This window comes from Scardinius erythrophthalmus, assembly GCF_964197995.2.
Source record: "Scardinius erythrophthalmus genome assembly, chromosome: 3".
Classification (NCBI taxonomy): domain Eukaryota; kingdom Metazoa; phylum Chordata; class Actinopteri; order Cypriniformes; family Leuciscidae; genus Scardinius; species Scardinius erythrophthalmus.
In genome coordinates, this window is record NC_138223.1 from 13,974,835 (window position 1) to 13,992,462 (window position 17,628).

The 17,628-nt window shown below is 38.6% G+C and overlaps 1 protein-coding gene across 4 annotated transcripts in view; it reads left to right on the top strand.

Annotated features, from left to right (window-relative positions):
* Positions 1-17,628, top strand: part of fat1a (FAT atypical cadherin 1a) — an 88,534-nt gene that overhangs the window by 30,737 nt on the left and 40,169 nt on the right. For all 4 annotated transcript variants that reach the window (XM_081360943.1, XM_081360942.1, XM_081360944.1 and 1 more), the window contains exons 4-6: positions 8,850-8,911; positions 15,921-16,250; positions 16,764-16,974. In XM_081360943.1, coding sequence (XP_081217069.1) covers positions 8,850-8,911; positions 15,921-16,250; positions 16,764-16,974 — 603 coding nt within the window. The remainder of the gene's footprint in view (positions 1-8,849; positions 8,912-15,920; positions 16,251-16,763; positions 16,975-17,628) is intronic.

Below are 17,628 nucleotides of genomic sequence, written 5' to 3' on the forward strand. Positions count from 1 at the left end.
TAAATATTTTTTGAAATCAGACAAAAATAAAGGACTTCAGGTAAAAGACAGTCAGGCAATAAAGAAAATGCAAAATACAGCCACCTTAAAATTCCAGCTCATAACATTTGAAGACTGTAATTTTCTCTGACACCTGTGCACCACAGCCACACTCAACAAAAAGCACTAGAATTTTCCATGGAGATAGCTGTCTGAGAAACATGGATCCCTGTTGAATTTGTGTTTTGTCCTAGAGCTTCTTTCACAGCCGCAGATTTGTTCAGCGAGTGTAGCTAAGGATAATGACACGCAGTGCAGGTGAACAGATTGTTCCAGACTTTGAGTCAGGTCATGCAAAAGAACCCGAGTCTAGTTAACCTGCTCACACTGACCTCAATCCTTTCCTCACAGGACATTTAAAGTGATAGAGTGAGTGTTTGGGTGTGCATAAATATGGTATGGATCAAAGGTGGGTAGTAACGAATTACATTTACTTCGTTACATTTACCTGAGTATTTTTTTTGGTACAATGGTACTTTTAAGAGTAGATTTAAATGTGGGTACTTTTACTTTTACTCGAGTACTTTTACTTCGTTACGTTGGGCGACGTTCCTCTTGTTACTTTATTTTAATGCAATACATGTTGTTAAATGCGAAGTTTATACCAAGTGCGGTGTATCTTTTTTCTGGGCATGAGCGATGCTCAATTCACAAATGAATCACTCTTTTGAGTCGATTCTGTTCAAACACTTCATCAAACAAGTTAACCGATCTGTCTAAATCGGTTTGCAAATCAGTTTGAATGATTGTTCAGTTTCCTGCATGCACTGAATCGTCTGAAACGCTTTCAAATCACACTCGACTCAGAGTTGTAACAGGAAGATTTAAGAACATCAAGAGCGTTAGATGAAGTGGCTGTGGACCTACAGTGCAGTCAAGTGAAAGCAAATCTGCAAATGCATCATATTTTTGCCAGCGATGAAGATCTTTATTAGTTGAACATCTTCGTAAGCTGTCTATGAATGAATGATTCCACAGGATGATGCATTCGCTTTCATTTCATTCAGGTAATATATTTTACAACCAAACAGATTATTACGCCACGATAGCACTATTACAAAGTATGACATTACCCGTTTTTTGGACAAATACATTAATTTATACATTAATAAGCTACCATTGTCCACAGTTTATGTAATGAACACCCATCATCCTGCGGTAATGTGTGTGCAGTAATGTGAATGCAAAACACTGCAGAGTCACTTTATTTCGACATTGTCTGATAATCCAAATGTAGTTGTATAAGTTACCATTATAGAAACCAAAGGACAGGCAATAATTTTCGGGCTACAGATAGCAGAAATAATGCTTGTCTCTTCTGTTTCTGTTAGCATTAGCTAACACATTCTATTCATGAAATTCTCTCACTTTCTCTGTTTCTTTAAGGTCTTTCTTAGAGGCCTTTGCTCTGTGTAAGGTGTGTGGGCAGTTTGCTAGCATCTCGATATTTTCCTTTGCCCTGTTGAAATGCTTTCTCTCAATGACTGCACTACACATTTTTTTGCTCGACTGTATGTGTAGTGTAAGAGATATTCTTTCTACGCTCTACCTGTCAGTGAATAGAAATCAACCTATCTGCTTGAAAGCTCCTTTCAGCCTGATTTTCGAATGCACCCCACTGAGTTGGACTTCGAACGATGTGATAAAAGAAAAGTCTTTATGTGAGGGAGTGTATTTACACAAGTGAACGTAACTACTCATTTCTCAGAGTGGAAGCGCATGTGTAGAGAGAGAGGGGTGGGGATCAAATATCAGTATATCCTTCATGTCAAAAGCCTTTTCAGCTTAAAGGGATAGTTCACCCAGAAAAGAAAATTGTCATCATTTACTCATCCTCACTCCAACCTATATGACTTTCTTTATACTGTGGAACATAAAAAAATATTTTGAGGCTTGTTTATACTTTTCAATGGGCTCCAATATTGTTTGGTTCCCAACATTGTTCACAGACAGCAGTAAGTCATACAGGTTTAGAACATGAGGGTGAGTAAATGTTCATGTATGAGAGGCCTAAAGGGATAGTTCGATCTAAAAATGAAAATTCTATGAAGTATTTTAAACCATGCATGTTTCAATTAATATTTCATGTATTCAACTTATTACAAAAGACATTCAGAATTGTGATTTTTTTTTATTTAAATTCAGTGTCATGTCATCTGTATTTATCGTTGTCCATTTTATTGCAAAATAGCATATCATTTTAGACAGCAAAAACATTTTATTCAACAATGTGTAAGAAAAAAAAATGTTGTCAACAAAATTACTTACACAAATGTTTGTCGAACACTGATTATACTCAGTTTGACTTATTTGCCACAAACTATTTTTTACATTTTTGGTAACTGAAATAAAAGTGAAATAAAATTAAAATGTAAACATGGGATGGAAAAACGTAACTTAAATTAAATGTTGCCTTGGCAGTGAACTGAAATAAGTTGAAATAAGTCAAAGTATTAAAATCAATAAAACTAAAGTAAAAAATAAAGCTATATAGAAAAAACTAATAAACATAACATTTTGAAAAACTAAAATTAAATGAAACAAAACAAAAAAAAAACTAAAAGCTAATTCAAAATATTACTATAATGGTATATAAATAATAAATATAAAAATGACACTGTACATTGGGTGTGCAGGTAGTGTGAGAATGGGAATTATTTCTCTAGCTGGCAGGCACAAGCAGAAAGAATTGTGCTCAGTACAATGCTGACAGGTCTTGTTCTGGTACAATCCACACACACAGACACACACATATTCCTGGAAATATCAGATCTCTGGTGTAATACCCGATATCTGCATTAGCTCTCTATTTGTCCTCTTACCACAGTAGTTTTAGCTCTCTGTACTGACTATATCAAGAGCAATGGCTGCGGGGCTAGAAATCGGCTCAGGTAATTAGAAGTCTATGAGGCACCTCTGTGCCTTTGAGCTCTGCTCTGCTTGTTTAATAGGAGTGAAAGGAGGATATAGCTGCAATGATTCACAAGGCCTGCTTTCCTCTCCTCTTTTCTCCTTTCCATCTTCCTATTAACTTTTAGTAAGGGCCTGCTTTTTTTTTTGTTATACAACAATGCCATGTGCTATTTTCAAAGGGTTCAACCCAAAGCAGGGGAAGCTTGAAAAGAAATGGATACTATGTCCAACGACTTCCTCTTGTTTCCTGCCTTTTAGGCTCCCGCAGTTGGCACAAGGCACAAAAGGTTATTAAGAATGCAAAACTAAAGAGAGGTGCAGAGGGGGAAAAAAAACACATCACTCCCCCTCCCTCACACTCATTCCTGTGGATAAAGTTGCAGGGTTTTAGAGGCTTGTGAACATATCCACCGGCACACCTGTCCTGTTTGTTTACTGCTAACCTACGGATTTCACACACCAGATATCTCTCTGATATTCAACCCAGCCGAGTGAGTGAAAGTCCATTAAAATGTTTGACCTCTGACAGAATCTTTGCATATGTTACTCAGACAATTAACAATGTGATTTGCCATTGTCAAAGAAGCTTGTGATTATTAGTATCCCCTCAATGCTAAAATAATTTCTCCTTTTCCAATTTAATATTCAGAGACCAATGTAAGTAAGCCATTTATAGGCTGACTTCCACTATGGCGCTTGAGTGACCTGACATTCCAACTTCTGAATCAACCAATTATGTGTTTGGGGTGGGACTAACTGCATGAACACTATAGTGCTGCGTATTTTTGTTGGCCTAGATAGCACCCCCTGTGGTTCCCTTGACAACAAGGCAAAAGGGCTTTTCCATTATTATTGCAGAAAATAAGCTTTGTGATCAACAAAAGTTTATGATTCTTACACACTTCGTTCATCAAGATAATCTTCACAAATCAACCTAACTTCTAGGAATTTTGAAGGCTAAATATAATCAGGAGAAGTATAAAGCTAATTTTAGGCTATAAACAAAGATCCTTGTAGGTATATGACTTTAACGTCACCTCCACTAAGCTTCTAACAACTCATTCAATCTTTTTTTAAGATTTAGTTAAAATAGTCTGCTAGAGAGTAAGTATAATAACTAGTGAGTAGTTGCGTTTTTCTGTTTGGCATAATAATGTTTAATAATGTCCACAACAACTCCTTAGTCCCATTTTGCCACTTTTTAGCAAGGGTCTTTTGCAAGACACGTAAAAGCATTTAAAAAATCACGAGTGGGGTATTATTGCTTAGGGATGCACCGAAATTTCGCCTAGCGAAAATTTTCAGCCGAAACAGCTATTTTCGGGTTTGGGCCGAAATCAGAGACTGAAACAGATGTTTAATTAGCGCTTCTCCAACTGCACATTTTGACTGTTCAGCATCTGTTTTGTGCACACAACGTGGATAATCTACAACAGTTAAACATGTCAGTTCTGTGGACACTATAGCTCTGGATTGACAATATTAATTTCTCGATTTTAATAGGCAATTATATGATTTCTCTCTAAAATCTTTGTCTATGCTGTTTTCTGTTGATGCTTGAACAAAGCTTCACCAAACATTTGTAGCGCTGCCTGCCATCCAGTAATCTCAAAAAGCTTTGTGCTTTGTTACTTTTAATATGAAGCAAAGTTTCAACTTTATAATTGTCAATTACATTACAAAATTCAAACAATAAATTACATTTTGGCGCTCTTTAATACGGCATGACAGATCACTGTAGCGGCAGCACGGATGAATCGAACGATCATCTCATCTCCTCTTTACTAGTTACAGCACAAAATAAACATGGGTGAATACCAGAAGAATCTGGAGTAGTAACAATTCTGTTTTTAAAAAGTTGATGTAAGAACTGCCTTATGTGCAATTTAAATGTTTGTACAACTCAGTTTTTGGCCAAGTGAATTCTGAATTTATGTTTTCTGCCCAGAATTTATTTAGGTGGATACCTGTTATTGATGTATTTTATGTTGTAGAAGAAATTGTGAAAATATCTTGAGTTTGTGTTAACCATAGACCTTAATTGAGGTATTTAACCAAAAACCCAATAAAAAAAATTTGAATTGAATTGAGACTATGGAACTGCAAATTCAAAAATGGCGACTCATTTCCGGATTTTAGGACTCATTCCTGCAGCACTCAATGATCATCATTTTTGCGATTCCTTTTGGTACCACAGAAGCACCTTATCCTTAAGGACGGGGCAGATACTTTTTGTGGTAGTGTGACATACCTTGTGATGTAGAAAAAAATCAATGCAGCAGTCTTAATGCGAACATGACCTTGCGCACACATGCTTGCACAGAGGCAGGAATGCAGTGATTTAGTGTAGTAAATCCAGGTCGTCCCCATGCATGAGTGAGCCTTGAGCTCTGGAATACTCAAATCAGAAAGAATGTTTTGAAAGAGAAATTATCTGCCAGGGATTTGTCTCTTTATTCTTGTTCATTCTCTCTCTCTTCCTGACCCACACTCTAAATGGAGTTAGTACACCGAATATAGCGGAGGTCTGAAAGCTCAGTGTTGTTAATCTCAGTCACTCTCAGATAGGAATTTCCTACCATCAGCTGCCCCATTTCCAGGGGCCTTTGGTTGCTAAATGCGGAGACTGAGCTGAAGCCACCGGACGAGACTGATGGGATTTATTCTGATCGTGTCTGGTTTATCCACCAATGATTTTGAGAGGACCTATTTTGAGATATATATCAATATAAATATATTTCCCAGGTCAGCAAAATTGCTCCTTCTGAATTGTTTCTACTAGATATGCACAATATTTCTGTAATATAATAGTTGATATTTTTACCATTTATTTGAGATTTTACATTTACTTTTGTTTCATGCCAACTTTAATGGTGGCGTATCCCTAATAGTTGCCGCTGTTATCTTTATTTGCAAGCTCTGATTGAAAATGAATTACTACTTACTAGGTTTCTTTGCCACTACAAATCACTGTTACTGTAAATGCCTTTAACAGGTCCTTTATACGCTAGGCTATTTAATGTAAACATATAGTACATATAGTTGTGGGAAACACATTTATTAGTAGAATAATCAAAAAAAAAAAATCAGCATTTGCGTTTTTATGACTTGTCTGAGCACATATTTGTGTGTGTAGTGTGTCTTTTATATGCTCTATTGAGTATTCTGAGGTTAATGGTGTAAGGCTAATGTGGGGCTTTTTCTGAGAGACACAAACCCAGCAAAGACTCCTTTCTCAACTTCAAGTGTTGCCCTTCTTTCTCTCTCTCTCAGCTCTGAAATGGCTGCCATTCACACACACAGTATGTGTTAGAATGGGGGGGGGGGGGGGGGGGGGTTAGGGTCCATTTGGGAACGTTGCCCAGGTCTGCCCACTGTAGAGCACATCTTTGTGTGTGTACTCATTTATCTATGTAGCTGTGGCACGGACTGTTTTGTGCTTGTTAGTAGGCCTTGAGAACATTTTGTATGTACATTCATCTGTGTTTAATAGCGCTGCATGTGCGCTTCTTTAAGTGTGTGTGCTTTAACATGTGTTCGAGACCCTTAATGAGGAATGTGGCACCTCAGTCTAAGATACGGAGTGTTGCATTCCTGCCTGCTAAATGATACCTCTTCTAAAGTCCATCAATGGCCTACCGACTGAGTAAGGGAGAGTTCAAGTGAGCCAGAAAGAGAAAAAAACCCAAGCAAAAGTGTTTTAGAGGAAAGAGTGTAATTTACTGAGGCACTTCGATGCTCTTTTTTTGCTGTTTTCCTTCTGATTTATCCTTTTCTTTTGTCCTGGGGCAGTGTGGCGGCACTATCATTATATGTGAGATTTCTCTATGGGTTTATTGTAGGAGTACATTGGTTAGCAGAGAGGATTTTAGGGGAGGGTCACGCGCTTGCGCTCAGCGAGACAAGCACTTACTGTAAGTACCTCAGACTATGCAGACAGAACAAATAATGAAATATTTGGGCAAAATTAATTTGTTTTCTCAGAGGGTAAAATTAGGGCTAATGAAATGAGGTGCCTGCAAAGAGGACGATTCAACCCTGTTTGCTGGTGTCCCCACCAGGCTTCTTAACTAGCCAGAGTTCCTTGGTCAACCAAACTAGCATTAACATCACAAACAAGTCTTTCTTTCTTTCTTTCTTTCTTTCTTTCTTTCTTTCTTTCTTTCTTTCTTTCTTTCTTTCTTTCTTTCTCTCTCTCTCTCTCTCTCTCTCTCTCTCTCTCTCTCTCTCTCTCTCTCTCTCTCTCTCTCTCTCTCTCTCTCTCTCTCTCTCTCTCTCTCTCTCTTTCTTTCTTTCTTTCTTTCTTTCTTTCTTTCTTTCTATTTGCTCCCGCATCTCCCAGCTTCATTCTTGTTTTTCTTTTTCCAAAAATGGCTGAACTGTAATTTTCTTTGGCTAGCTTAGCCTGCGACCGGTTTTTTTTTTTTTTTGGCCCGGGAAGAAATGGATTGTGGGTACGAACATGGGCGTCTGTTTAGCAGCATGTTCTTAAGGTCCATCCAGCAGACGTACACCTCAGCAGTACACGCATACGCTCACGTGGAACGATATCTAGGGGAAGGGGGTTCATTTCAGCCGAGAGATTTGTTTTAGCTTAATATGCATATGCAATATATATTCATGTTAACTCATGAAATAGTATTTAATAGTGGAAAAGAGTCATCTGCATATTCTAAACACCCAACTCCTGGGAGACATGTAAAAGCTAATTTACTCAGAATATCAGCCACATATTGTTTCTATACAAATCCTAATAGTGAAAAATAAAATTTGCTTGTAAATTCTTGTAAAACCTTGTTAAATGTGCCTATTTAATGTCCTTTTCCATTCTGGTCAAGTTCTTGGTCTATAAACGTAGCATTGCCTTTAATATAACGTTTTAAAGTGTAGAGATTTTGATGACTGCCCGCATTCAGAGTTTATTTTCATTCCCATGTATGACTGCGAGAGCAAAGGAGAGAGAGATGGTTAGCAGCCTAACACAGTTTTGACCAGGAGCAAGAGGCGTGTTGTGGCAAGGCTATTTCTGCTGCCTGCATGTGCACCATTGATGGCTTCTGGTTTCGGAAATCCTTTTTCTGCACTAATCAGACGTGGTGCGGTCGGCAGGCGTCTCTCGTGTGGCCAAGGCTGGCAACGTCAGCCGCGTGCTCTGCCCCATCTAATGTACAATTATACTGACGGAGAAACACAAGTCTGCTTATTATCGGCAATCGAGACGCTCTTTACAGAAATGTGTGCTCATTTGCATTGTTGTTCGATCTGCCTGTCTGCCTGTTTATAAACTCTTCTCCAGGTTCGGCACTTGATTTCACTTCCAGTTGAATTTCCTTTTAGCTCTGATTCTATTTTGCTGTATTATAAAGCAAAGCTCTTGAGAGAAATCTTCAAAAACCCACCACAGATAAACATACACCTACTAACAGGTTCACACACGGAGTAAACGCAGTGATGGTTACATTGACATTTCACTCATCTTTTCAGCGTTTGAAGCTCTTTATAATGAGTGTTGTGTGTTTGGTTGAAGGTAGTGTGTGAGGTTTGCGTTGGCAGTGTGAGTGTGTGTTTGAAGCATGGCTATTTGTTCAGCTTTAAAACAGTCCTGACACAGGCACAATGCCATTTTCTGCAGTTCTGTGTGTGTGTGTGTGTGTGGAAGGGGGGGGTTACTCAACAAGATTGCACCCAGAAGTTAAATAATTTTTACAAAACCTCCCTTTAAGAATGTCTAGGTACATCCTCAAAGATGAAATTGTATTATTACACTAACAAAAATGTAGTAAAAAAAAACTTTGTTTCTCCATGTCTAAATGTTGCACTAATTGAACTTGTTTTTATTTGGATCAAGTTATGATGAGTTTTAATGGGATTATTAAATTGTGCTCATGTGCTTGCAGGTCTAGTTGCCACCACGTCTCGGAAGCTGGACAGAGAACAGCAGGATGAACATATTCTGGAGGTAAAAACACCTATAGATACATCCACTGATCACATGTTTACAACACTCTTCCTAAGAGCATACAATCACAATACTAGAAATGCATATTTAGAGAGGTCCTAAAAGGCTCCTTTTTTCTTTTCTTTTTATTTTTTTCCCTTCTGGAATGTTCTGGGTTAAAGTTAAGCTATATGAACATCATCTGTGCTATGCTATCGATTACCATACGAAACAATTTCTTTAAAACAACATGTACAGAAATGCTCTTGCAATTGAAGTCTAAGGGGCATGCATTGTACATTTCACAAGATGTTGTACATTTGTTACCATTCAAATACCATTCAGTTTTTTTATGATCAACAAGGCTGCATTTATTTGATCAAAAATACTGTAAAACAGTAATATTTTGAACTATTAGAATTTAAAATGCCTCTTTTCTGTTTAAATATATTTTTAAAAAGCATTTTATTCCTGTGATGGCAAAGCTGAATTTTCAGCATCATTATTTCAGTATTCAGTATGACATGATCCTTCATAAATTGTCCTAAAATGGGTTTCTAAATAAACATTTCTTATTGTTATCATTGTTGGAAACTGTTGTGCTGCTTAATATTTTTGTCTAAATTATACTTTTTTCACAATTTTTTGATGAATAGCATTTATTTGAAATATACAGTATATATTTTTTGTAACATTACAAATCTTTACTGTCACTTTCAGTCAATTTAATGCATCCTTGCCAAATAAAATGATTAATTTAAAAATAAAAAATCTTACTGATCCCAAACTTTTGAACATTGGTGTATAATAAAATGTATTATTATGTAATGTAATTTCTTACCAATTTAAACTTTTTTTAGCTGGCCTACTTTTTTGCTGAACCCGGTTTTGTAGTTTAAAAACTTTCAAAACTTTAATCTAGAATATTATTTTAAAGGGAACTCCTTGGGAGCAAAGGAAACATCCAAATAAGGGGGAAATGAGTAAAAAACTTCAGCATCTAAAAAACTTCAAGGCACAGGCCACCAAACTAAACTGTGCATGTGAGTGGATTGCATTTCCCCCCTCCATTCCTTCCAACGTGCTTCTGAGGGGATTTATATATCCGGTGTGTGTGGAGGGTAGGTGTGTGTGTGTATATGCGTGTGGGGGTTTGCCTTTGTTCTCTCTCAGTGTACCGTCTCGGGATTAGGCAGGCCAGAACAGGAAGCGTCACCCTGCCCAGCCAAAGTTTATACTTGTGGATTTTAATTGAGCTGCAAGCTTCTCTCACTCTCTCTCTCACTTTTTTCTCAATAACTCTTTACCACCCTCTCACTTCCTTCCCCAAAAAACAACCACAGTTTGCTGATACTTCAAGTCGTGCACAGAAGACTTAAGAGATTGATGCTCCTTTAATTATCGTTATAGATTGTGCAATTCAAGGCCTTTGGCATTTCGTTTAATTTGCCAAATTTGCACCATCCCTTCCCAGTTCTTTCATGCCCATTTCTGCAACTCTAATTGTTTTGTAAATGACAGGAGGGTTGCGGACAGGAAATTAAACCAGGGAGGATGGTACACCCTGCAGCATATGCTCATCCAGTGTCTGTCCTCCCTTCTTTTCTCCATGCCTCAGTGATGTGAAGAGCTCCTCTTGACTTCAAAGCAAAGCCTGCTGACCGATAGACAGTAGGCTTGTAATTAGCTAATGCCAACAATTCAGCTAAATATTAGTAGTTCCAAGATCCCCTCAAGGTTAAATCTGTTTCTCTGGTTTTTAATTAACTAAGTTTTTTTTTTAACTGTCGAGATTGGAGTTTGGTGGTGCGTGTAGTTTTATTCGATTTGGATGCTGTATATCAGCTGTCTTAACCTTAAGGAGCTGTAAAGAATGCTTTTCACCTAACATTGTCTTTTACCCTTTTAATTGCACTTTAAAATAGAAAAGCAAGGCTGCATAAATTGGGGGCTAGCCCGATCACATTTAAAGTCTCTGGGTTTATTGAGTAAATACACATATATCCACATTGGAAGAAATTGGAGCTATCTGCTTTTTGTAGCATCAAAGATATAACTGAAGCATACTTTCAGCTTTAGTATGAACCATCTTCCATGAATTTGTGGTGTAATGAACAATTTCCACCAGTCCATTCAGTCTCCTAGCTTGTTTATAATGCCTGATCAAACTAAAACATATAATACATATAAAAAATACATATTTTTTTTATTTTTTTAATAAAGCTATTTCCTGTTAATGTGCGAGACTTCCGACATTTATTAACCACTATAGATAATTAAAAGAATAGCTTATTTCCGTAAATGGTAAAACTATTTGCACATCAAACCAGTGTTTATGATTACAATAATAAATGAAGATAATATAATAAAAAGCAGTTTTTAATATTAAGCAGCATAACGGACTGTTTTTGTACAGCTACCTGTACAATAAGCTACAATACTGGAAGTGACTAACACCGGAAGCTAGGGGTGGGCGATATACCGGCAGTAAAATTAACTGGTAGAAATTTGTCAGCCGGAAGAGATTTTGGCCTATCGTGACGTTGCCGTACTGCGCCATCATGAAAGCTTATCATTTGAAAGGAATTTTAAGCCTTGATTTTAAACCGTTCAAGCGCAATAAGCAGCGAAAGAGGACTCATTTGGCCACATGCGCTCGCTTTCTGAGAGACTGTTTTGGAATGCACCCATCTGAAACGAGCGCACATACAGCCGCTGCTTATAGAGCATGCGAGTACTCAGTTTTGCTTATATGCTATTATGTGTTAACTTATAAAATATTGTGTATTTTGTAGGATTGCCCATTAAAAATTATTTCAGCCAAAATAATTACTTTGAGGTCCTATGCAAGCTCAACAGGCAGACTCAATTGGTCATTACAGCCGCACTAACCCCCGGTTTCACAGACAAGGTTTAAACCTAGACCCAGACTAAAATACATGTTTGAGCTGTTTTAACTGAAAGCAGCTTGCACTGACATATCTTAAAATATTGATTGTCTCAAGATGCACACCGATAATGTTTTTTCTAAGGCATGTTTATAAAAGCCATTTAAATGTCTTAATTTAAGTAAGGCCTAATCCTGGCTTAATCTAAGCCCTGTCTGTGAAACCAGGCCTATATTTATCCTCTCTACAGCACTGCCACTAAAATAATACTAAAATAAAATAAAACTAGACAGACTGACTAGTCAGTTGAATCATTATGTGATTTTTTGTATGCGTTTCTCTTGTTCAGAGCAACTGTCTTCTTTGTTCAGACACCTTCTCAGACTGTTATGATCTCATGTTAAATTTGATTACCATGCTGCTTTAGACCGGCTGAGGGAAAGGCTAATAAACAAATGACCGTCAGTCCAGTCACTGTTCACACACATTCTTCTGGATCCTGTTTCTCCTTTTTTTTTCTCGCACTGCTCCGGTGGCCCACTGCAGTAGTCATGACAACCCTGACAATTTGGGTTTTTGGCCGGTGTTTAGTAAGGGGTCCAGCAACAGGAAGTTGTTTATTGACATCTTCCCTCCAGGGGTCTTGTCTCACCCAGCCTCTCACCCAGGAGTCTGGCTGTCTCTCTCCCAGGGGCAGTGCAATCCTGCTGGGCACAGCACTGCAGGGGACTGGGGAATGAGCTGGTGCTTAGGGTTTCGCTGAGGTTAGTTGGAGACAGAAAAGGCTTGTGGGGGAGGGAGGGGCAGTTATACGGGGCCTGGGTGAGGGCATTTGAGTGTGTGTGTGTGTGTGTGTGAGAGAGATAAATGGGAGAGAGCCCTGAAAACTTTCACACACACTTAAGAGCTGGGAAGGAAGGTATAAGGTGAAAAAGCTCCTAGAGGGGGAAGGGAATGAAATTTGAGAAAATAAAAAACAGAGAGAGCTACTCTGGAACATGTTGAGGCATGCACAGTACTTCGGAGAGCCTGCCCTGTTGCTCTTTGAACTTCTAAAACCAAACAGGAAAATATGCCCACGATACACTTAAGTTGATTTGCAAAGAAATTGAATTTATTTCTGGGAATACACCCCGAGTGACTGAGGATGTAGGGCGTTGCTTTGCCTGTTTTCCAGGCATGTGAAACATGTTACTGCCTTGCCTGTGCTGGAAGCTCTGAACAAATTTATATTGTTCAAGATGCATGCACCTATTAGTGGTGATTCATTTCAATGGCTTCTGAATCTATTCAGATTTGTTCACTGATTTATCCAGTCTCTTTTTGCATGTTACATCAGTATGTAGAGACAATCCTTTTATTTGTTATAAGTCATTGAATCATTCAATCAACAGATTCACCTTTCATAGCTCTTAACAGCAAACAACATGCACAGTTTTGTTCATTTGTTGAGTCAGTTAGTTGAATATCTTTCACAAAAAAGATGCCTGATTTATCTGGTTTCTTTTTAATGAACAACATGGCCCATTTAGCTATGCTCAGAGTCTCAATGCATGGAACTGAAAGAGAATAATTCACCTAAAAGATTAGTTCAAAAGCACAAATTTGTCCACAAATGAAACACCACTATTGCTCGTAATTATGGGAATTCATCCCGGAATGAACTTGATTGATAGCATGATGGTAGCTCAAACAGTGCATGGTGCTAGCAACACCAAGGTCATGGGTTCGATTCCCAGGAAATGCATGAACTGATTAAAATGTAAACCTTTAGTGAAATGTTAGTCGCTTTGGATAAATGCGTCTGCCAAATGCATAAATGTCATGTAAGACAGCAAATCTTACGTCTTGTGGAGAGGTGGGCTATAACTTTAAAGCCCGGGACACACCAAGCCGACAGTCAGCCGTCGGGCAGTTTTTGTGCATCGGCCGACTAAGTTTTCTCAGTGTGTTCCGCACGGTTCCACACAGTCGGCTGAAATTGGTCCTCGTCGGCTTTTTTTCGGCTGATTCAACATGTTGAATCGGCGTCGGATTGTCGGTGAGAGAGAGAATTCTGATTGGCTGTTTAGCTTAGTGAACGAGTCAGTGCACAAGAATAATAGCAAAACAGTCAGCAAAGAGGTCAAAACGGTACAGATAGAAGGCTATTCTAATGTTACGTCCTCTTACCTGAATGTTCCTTGGCGAATATTTCAATATTAACATGAGCGGAGTGGAATAAAGAAAGTGTTTAGCAGGATTGATATTCAAAACGGTAAGCACACACTGCTTTGTTTATGGTTTGTGTACCTGCAGCCTGCAGTGTCGGTTTCCCTTTTTGAATGATGAATATAGACAAATATATCTTCAGAAATAGACAGTTTTCTCATTTACACGCAGGCGCAGAACGCGCATTCTAGCTGACAGTCGGCTGTAGTTCTCTCGGTGTGTTTAAGTGCAGCTTTTTTTTTCCAACGCTGGCGACGCAAGGCGACAACACAGTCTGCTTTTATCAGCGCTAGTTCTTTGGCGTCGGTTTGGTGTGTCCGGGCTTAAGTGATCACACTCTGGATGATTTTACTCGGGCAAGAAAATGTAAAAATCTAGTTATATAATTGATGTTCAAAGCAGACATGGGAGATTTATTCATTATTGAACTGGAAATTTAATTTCAACTGTTTGAATTCTTTCCAATTGCTGGAAAAGGTTTAAAAAAAGCAGTGCATTGCAGGCATAAAAACATGCTCAGCTCGGGAGAGAGGAATGCTGGAGCTGACCGAGTCCCTTGTCTTCCTATTCAATTAAATTTGTTTGGCCAAAACACTTGGACAGCACTGGACAGCTTTGAAAACAAATATACATTATAGGTCTACTCGTTCACACAAAAAGCTGGACCAGTGTTGAACAGATGCTTTAAATGTCTGTGCTGGCCTGTTATCTGCTTCAGCCTTAGAAAGCAAGTCAGCTGAGTTCATTAGCAGGAAATAGTGTGTATGTCTGCATCTGTGTGTGTGTTTGCATTCATCAGCTTATGCACCAGTGTGCCATTAAGCCGCCTCAAATGGGCATTTTCCAAGATTAACTGAAGATATCCAGAGGAAATTAATGAGCTGGTTAACGGATACCAGCTGAGATTGGACACGGCTCTCTGAGCATGAGTATATGCTCAACAAACCAGCGTCTGCTTAATGCCACCGTCTCTGCTTGTTTGGAACAACTCCTGCACCTATTACTGTTCATATTGCTGACAAAAGTGCTTTGCTGTTAGAACTGATGTGCATGTGAACTTTTTATCTTTTCGTTTTTTGTCACTATAGTGTGCTTGCAATACAATTGAACTAAACCGATCTAATGCCTTTTTAAATAATGTGTGAAGAACTAATTTCTAGTTCTTTAAACAACACAATTGGATTAGATGATCAGACTAGCTATAAATATAATATAAAGCACACTCATTTTGAGGCCATGAAGCCTGTTTGGCTATCCCATTCATGATGGTATTTTTCGTCAGATGTCATAAAAGAGAAATTATGTAGGAAAAACTTCATACCGCAATCACACAGAGTAATGCATTACAGTCTGTTCTAACCCCCGGAAACCCTTCCCTCCTTTCTGCACATCTCTGAATAGATTGTTTGACAGCTAAGCGCACAGGGAATTACTTCAATTTTGTCAGCCAATTGACTTAGATAGGAACACTTGCCCCTGTGTTCCGAACAGGAGATTTTTCTTTACTTCTGAACGACGATTGATTGAAGCGCTCGCTATAATGAAGGTTTTCAATCACTTGTGTCAGATATTCTTGTGTGTGTTCTATTATTGTCCTGTGCACCTCATTTAGTACCGCTCGTTTTGTCACTCTAATTGAAAATGTTCATTATGACACCCGGCTCTCTTGGGTTTTGGAGTTATTCGACATGAAAGGAAAGAAGAAAACTAGAACTGAGTGAATGAATTTTTCCTCCCCCTTCAATTACAGTATTTTCTATCAGCCCCCTGAAGCTTTCTATTTAAAAAAAAATCTAACTTTTAAAGGGATGTGCAAAAGTACATATTTTCAAAACCAACTAGTCAGTGGATTGTCTGAACTAGTCAACTGAGTGATGAAAATTAGTTTGAGGGTGTATTATAACTTCACATTCCACAATCTTGTGTTACAGATCACAGTGTCTGATCAGGGCGTTCCTGTGAAGTCCACCACTGTTCGAGTCATTGTTAAAGTTCTGGATGAGAACGACAACAAACCACAGTTTATGGAGAAAGTCTACAAAATCAAACTCCCAGAGCGAGAAAAGCCAGAGAAAGAGCGTGCGCTCAAGAGAGATCCTGTTTACCGCGTTGTCGCCTCTGATCGAGACGAAGGGCCAAATGCTGAGATCTCCTACAGCATCGAGGACGGAGACGAACAGGGAAAGTTCTTCATTGAGCCCAAAACTGGCATGGTTTCCTTTAAGAAGCTTTCTTCTGCTGGAGATTATGATATATTAACGGTGAGGATGTACACATTTCTGTAGCACACATTCTGTTCTGTTCAAAACTATATTTGCTTTCTAGCTTGAGTTACAGCGCTTGAGGAGGCTGTTATTATGTCCTACAATGTAGAAACCTGAGATCTCAGATTTGACACACACTACATTTTTCCTAAATGTCCCTCTGATTGAAGTTTTACGAGCACAGAGTGAACTTCCTGCCCGGCCCATGTGGCCAGTGACAATTTTTGCCAGACCTCCCATTGTTTTATTACCTAACATCTGTCGCTTTCCAAACGTCACAGTGACAGGTGTTCTGGTAATGTTCTGTCCTTTCCCGCATTTAGTAGTATTCAGATAGTTGTATTTCTCCCTGATTGAGCTTAAAGTGTGGAATACCATTAACAGCACCAAACAGAATTGCAAAACTTATTATTGTTCCCAAACATACGAATCTTTTTTTTTTACGGTAATAAATAACGCTGTTATTTACGTAGTATTTTTATTTTTTGATTTGACACATTTATCCTTCAGATTAAAGCAGTGGATAATGGCCGACCCCAGAAATCGTCCACCTGCCGTCTACACATTGAATGGATCCCCAAGCCGGAGCCGAGCACAGTCCCTCTGGCATTTGATGAGCCGTTTTACTCCTTTTCTGTCATGGAGAGCGACCCCGTGGCACACATGGTCGGGGTCATCACCATGGAGCCTGTGGACACACCAGTCTGGTTTGAAATAACAGGTATGGTGGAGATAAATCTTCAGATAGTTTGTTGTGTGTGTTGGTTTGACTGTATTTACAATTCTAAAGCTTGGATCCTAATAAGTGTCTTTTTTTAGTACATAAATTTGTTACAAACTGAAATGATTAAATCTTCTAATGAGACTCTTTAGATGAAGTTTCTTTGCATGAATGAACTTCTATCTTTGTGTTTATCTTCTCAATAGAACTGTCATAATATGACATAATAGTTTGCATCCTGTCCCTTTATCTTTTAACAAATCTATCACTGACAACCTTTACTTTCTCTCTCTTTTCTACTTGTTCTCCTTCTTAATTTTGGAATGGTTTGGTTTCTTCTGCTTCTCTCCTTTTGCTTTCCTCCTCTTGATTGTCTCCTTGCTCCTCTCCATTGGCTTTTGGAAGAGGACATAGCGGCTAAAGAACTGTTTTACATCGTTCAGATGGCTTGCGACCTGAACTGCACTGCAGAAGGTATCTGCCGCAGATCTCCTAATACTACTGTGCGTGGCCGTTATGAGATCTGTCATGTGCTTTTGTACTTGTGCTGTTGCGATTGTTTCACATTGGTTGCACCAGGTCCCAAGTTTTGATCCTTTCTCACTAAGGGCTTACGAGCTGGCAATGAAAGAGTTACATTTCGATCATTAAATC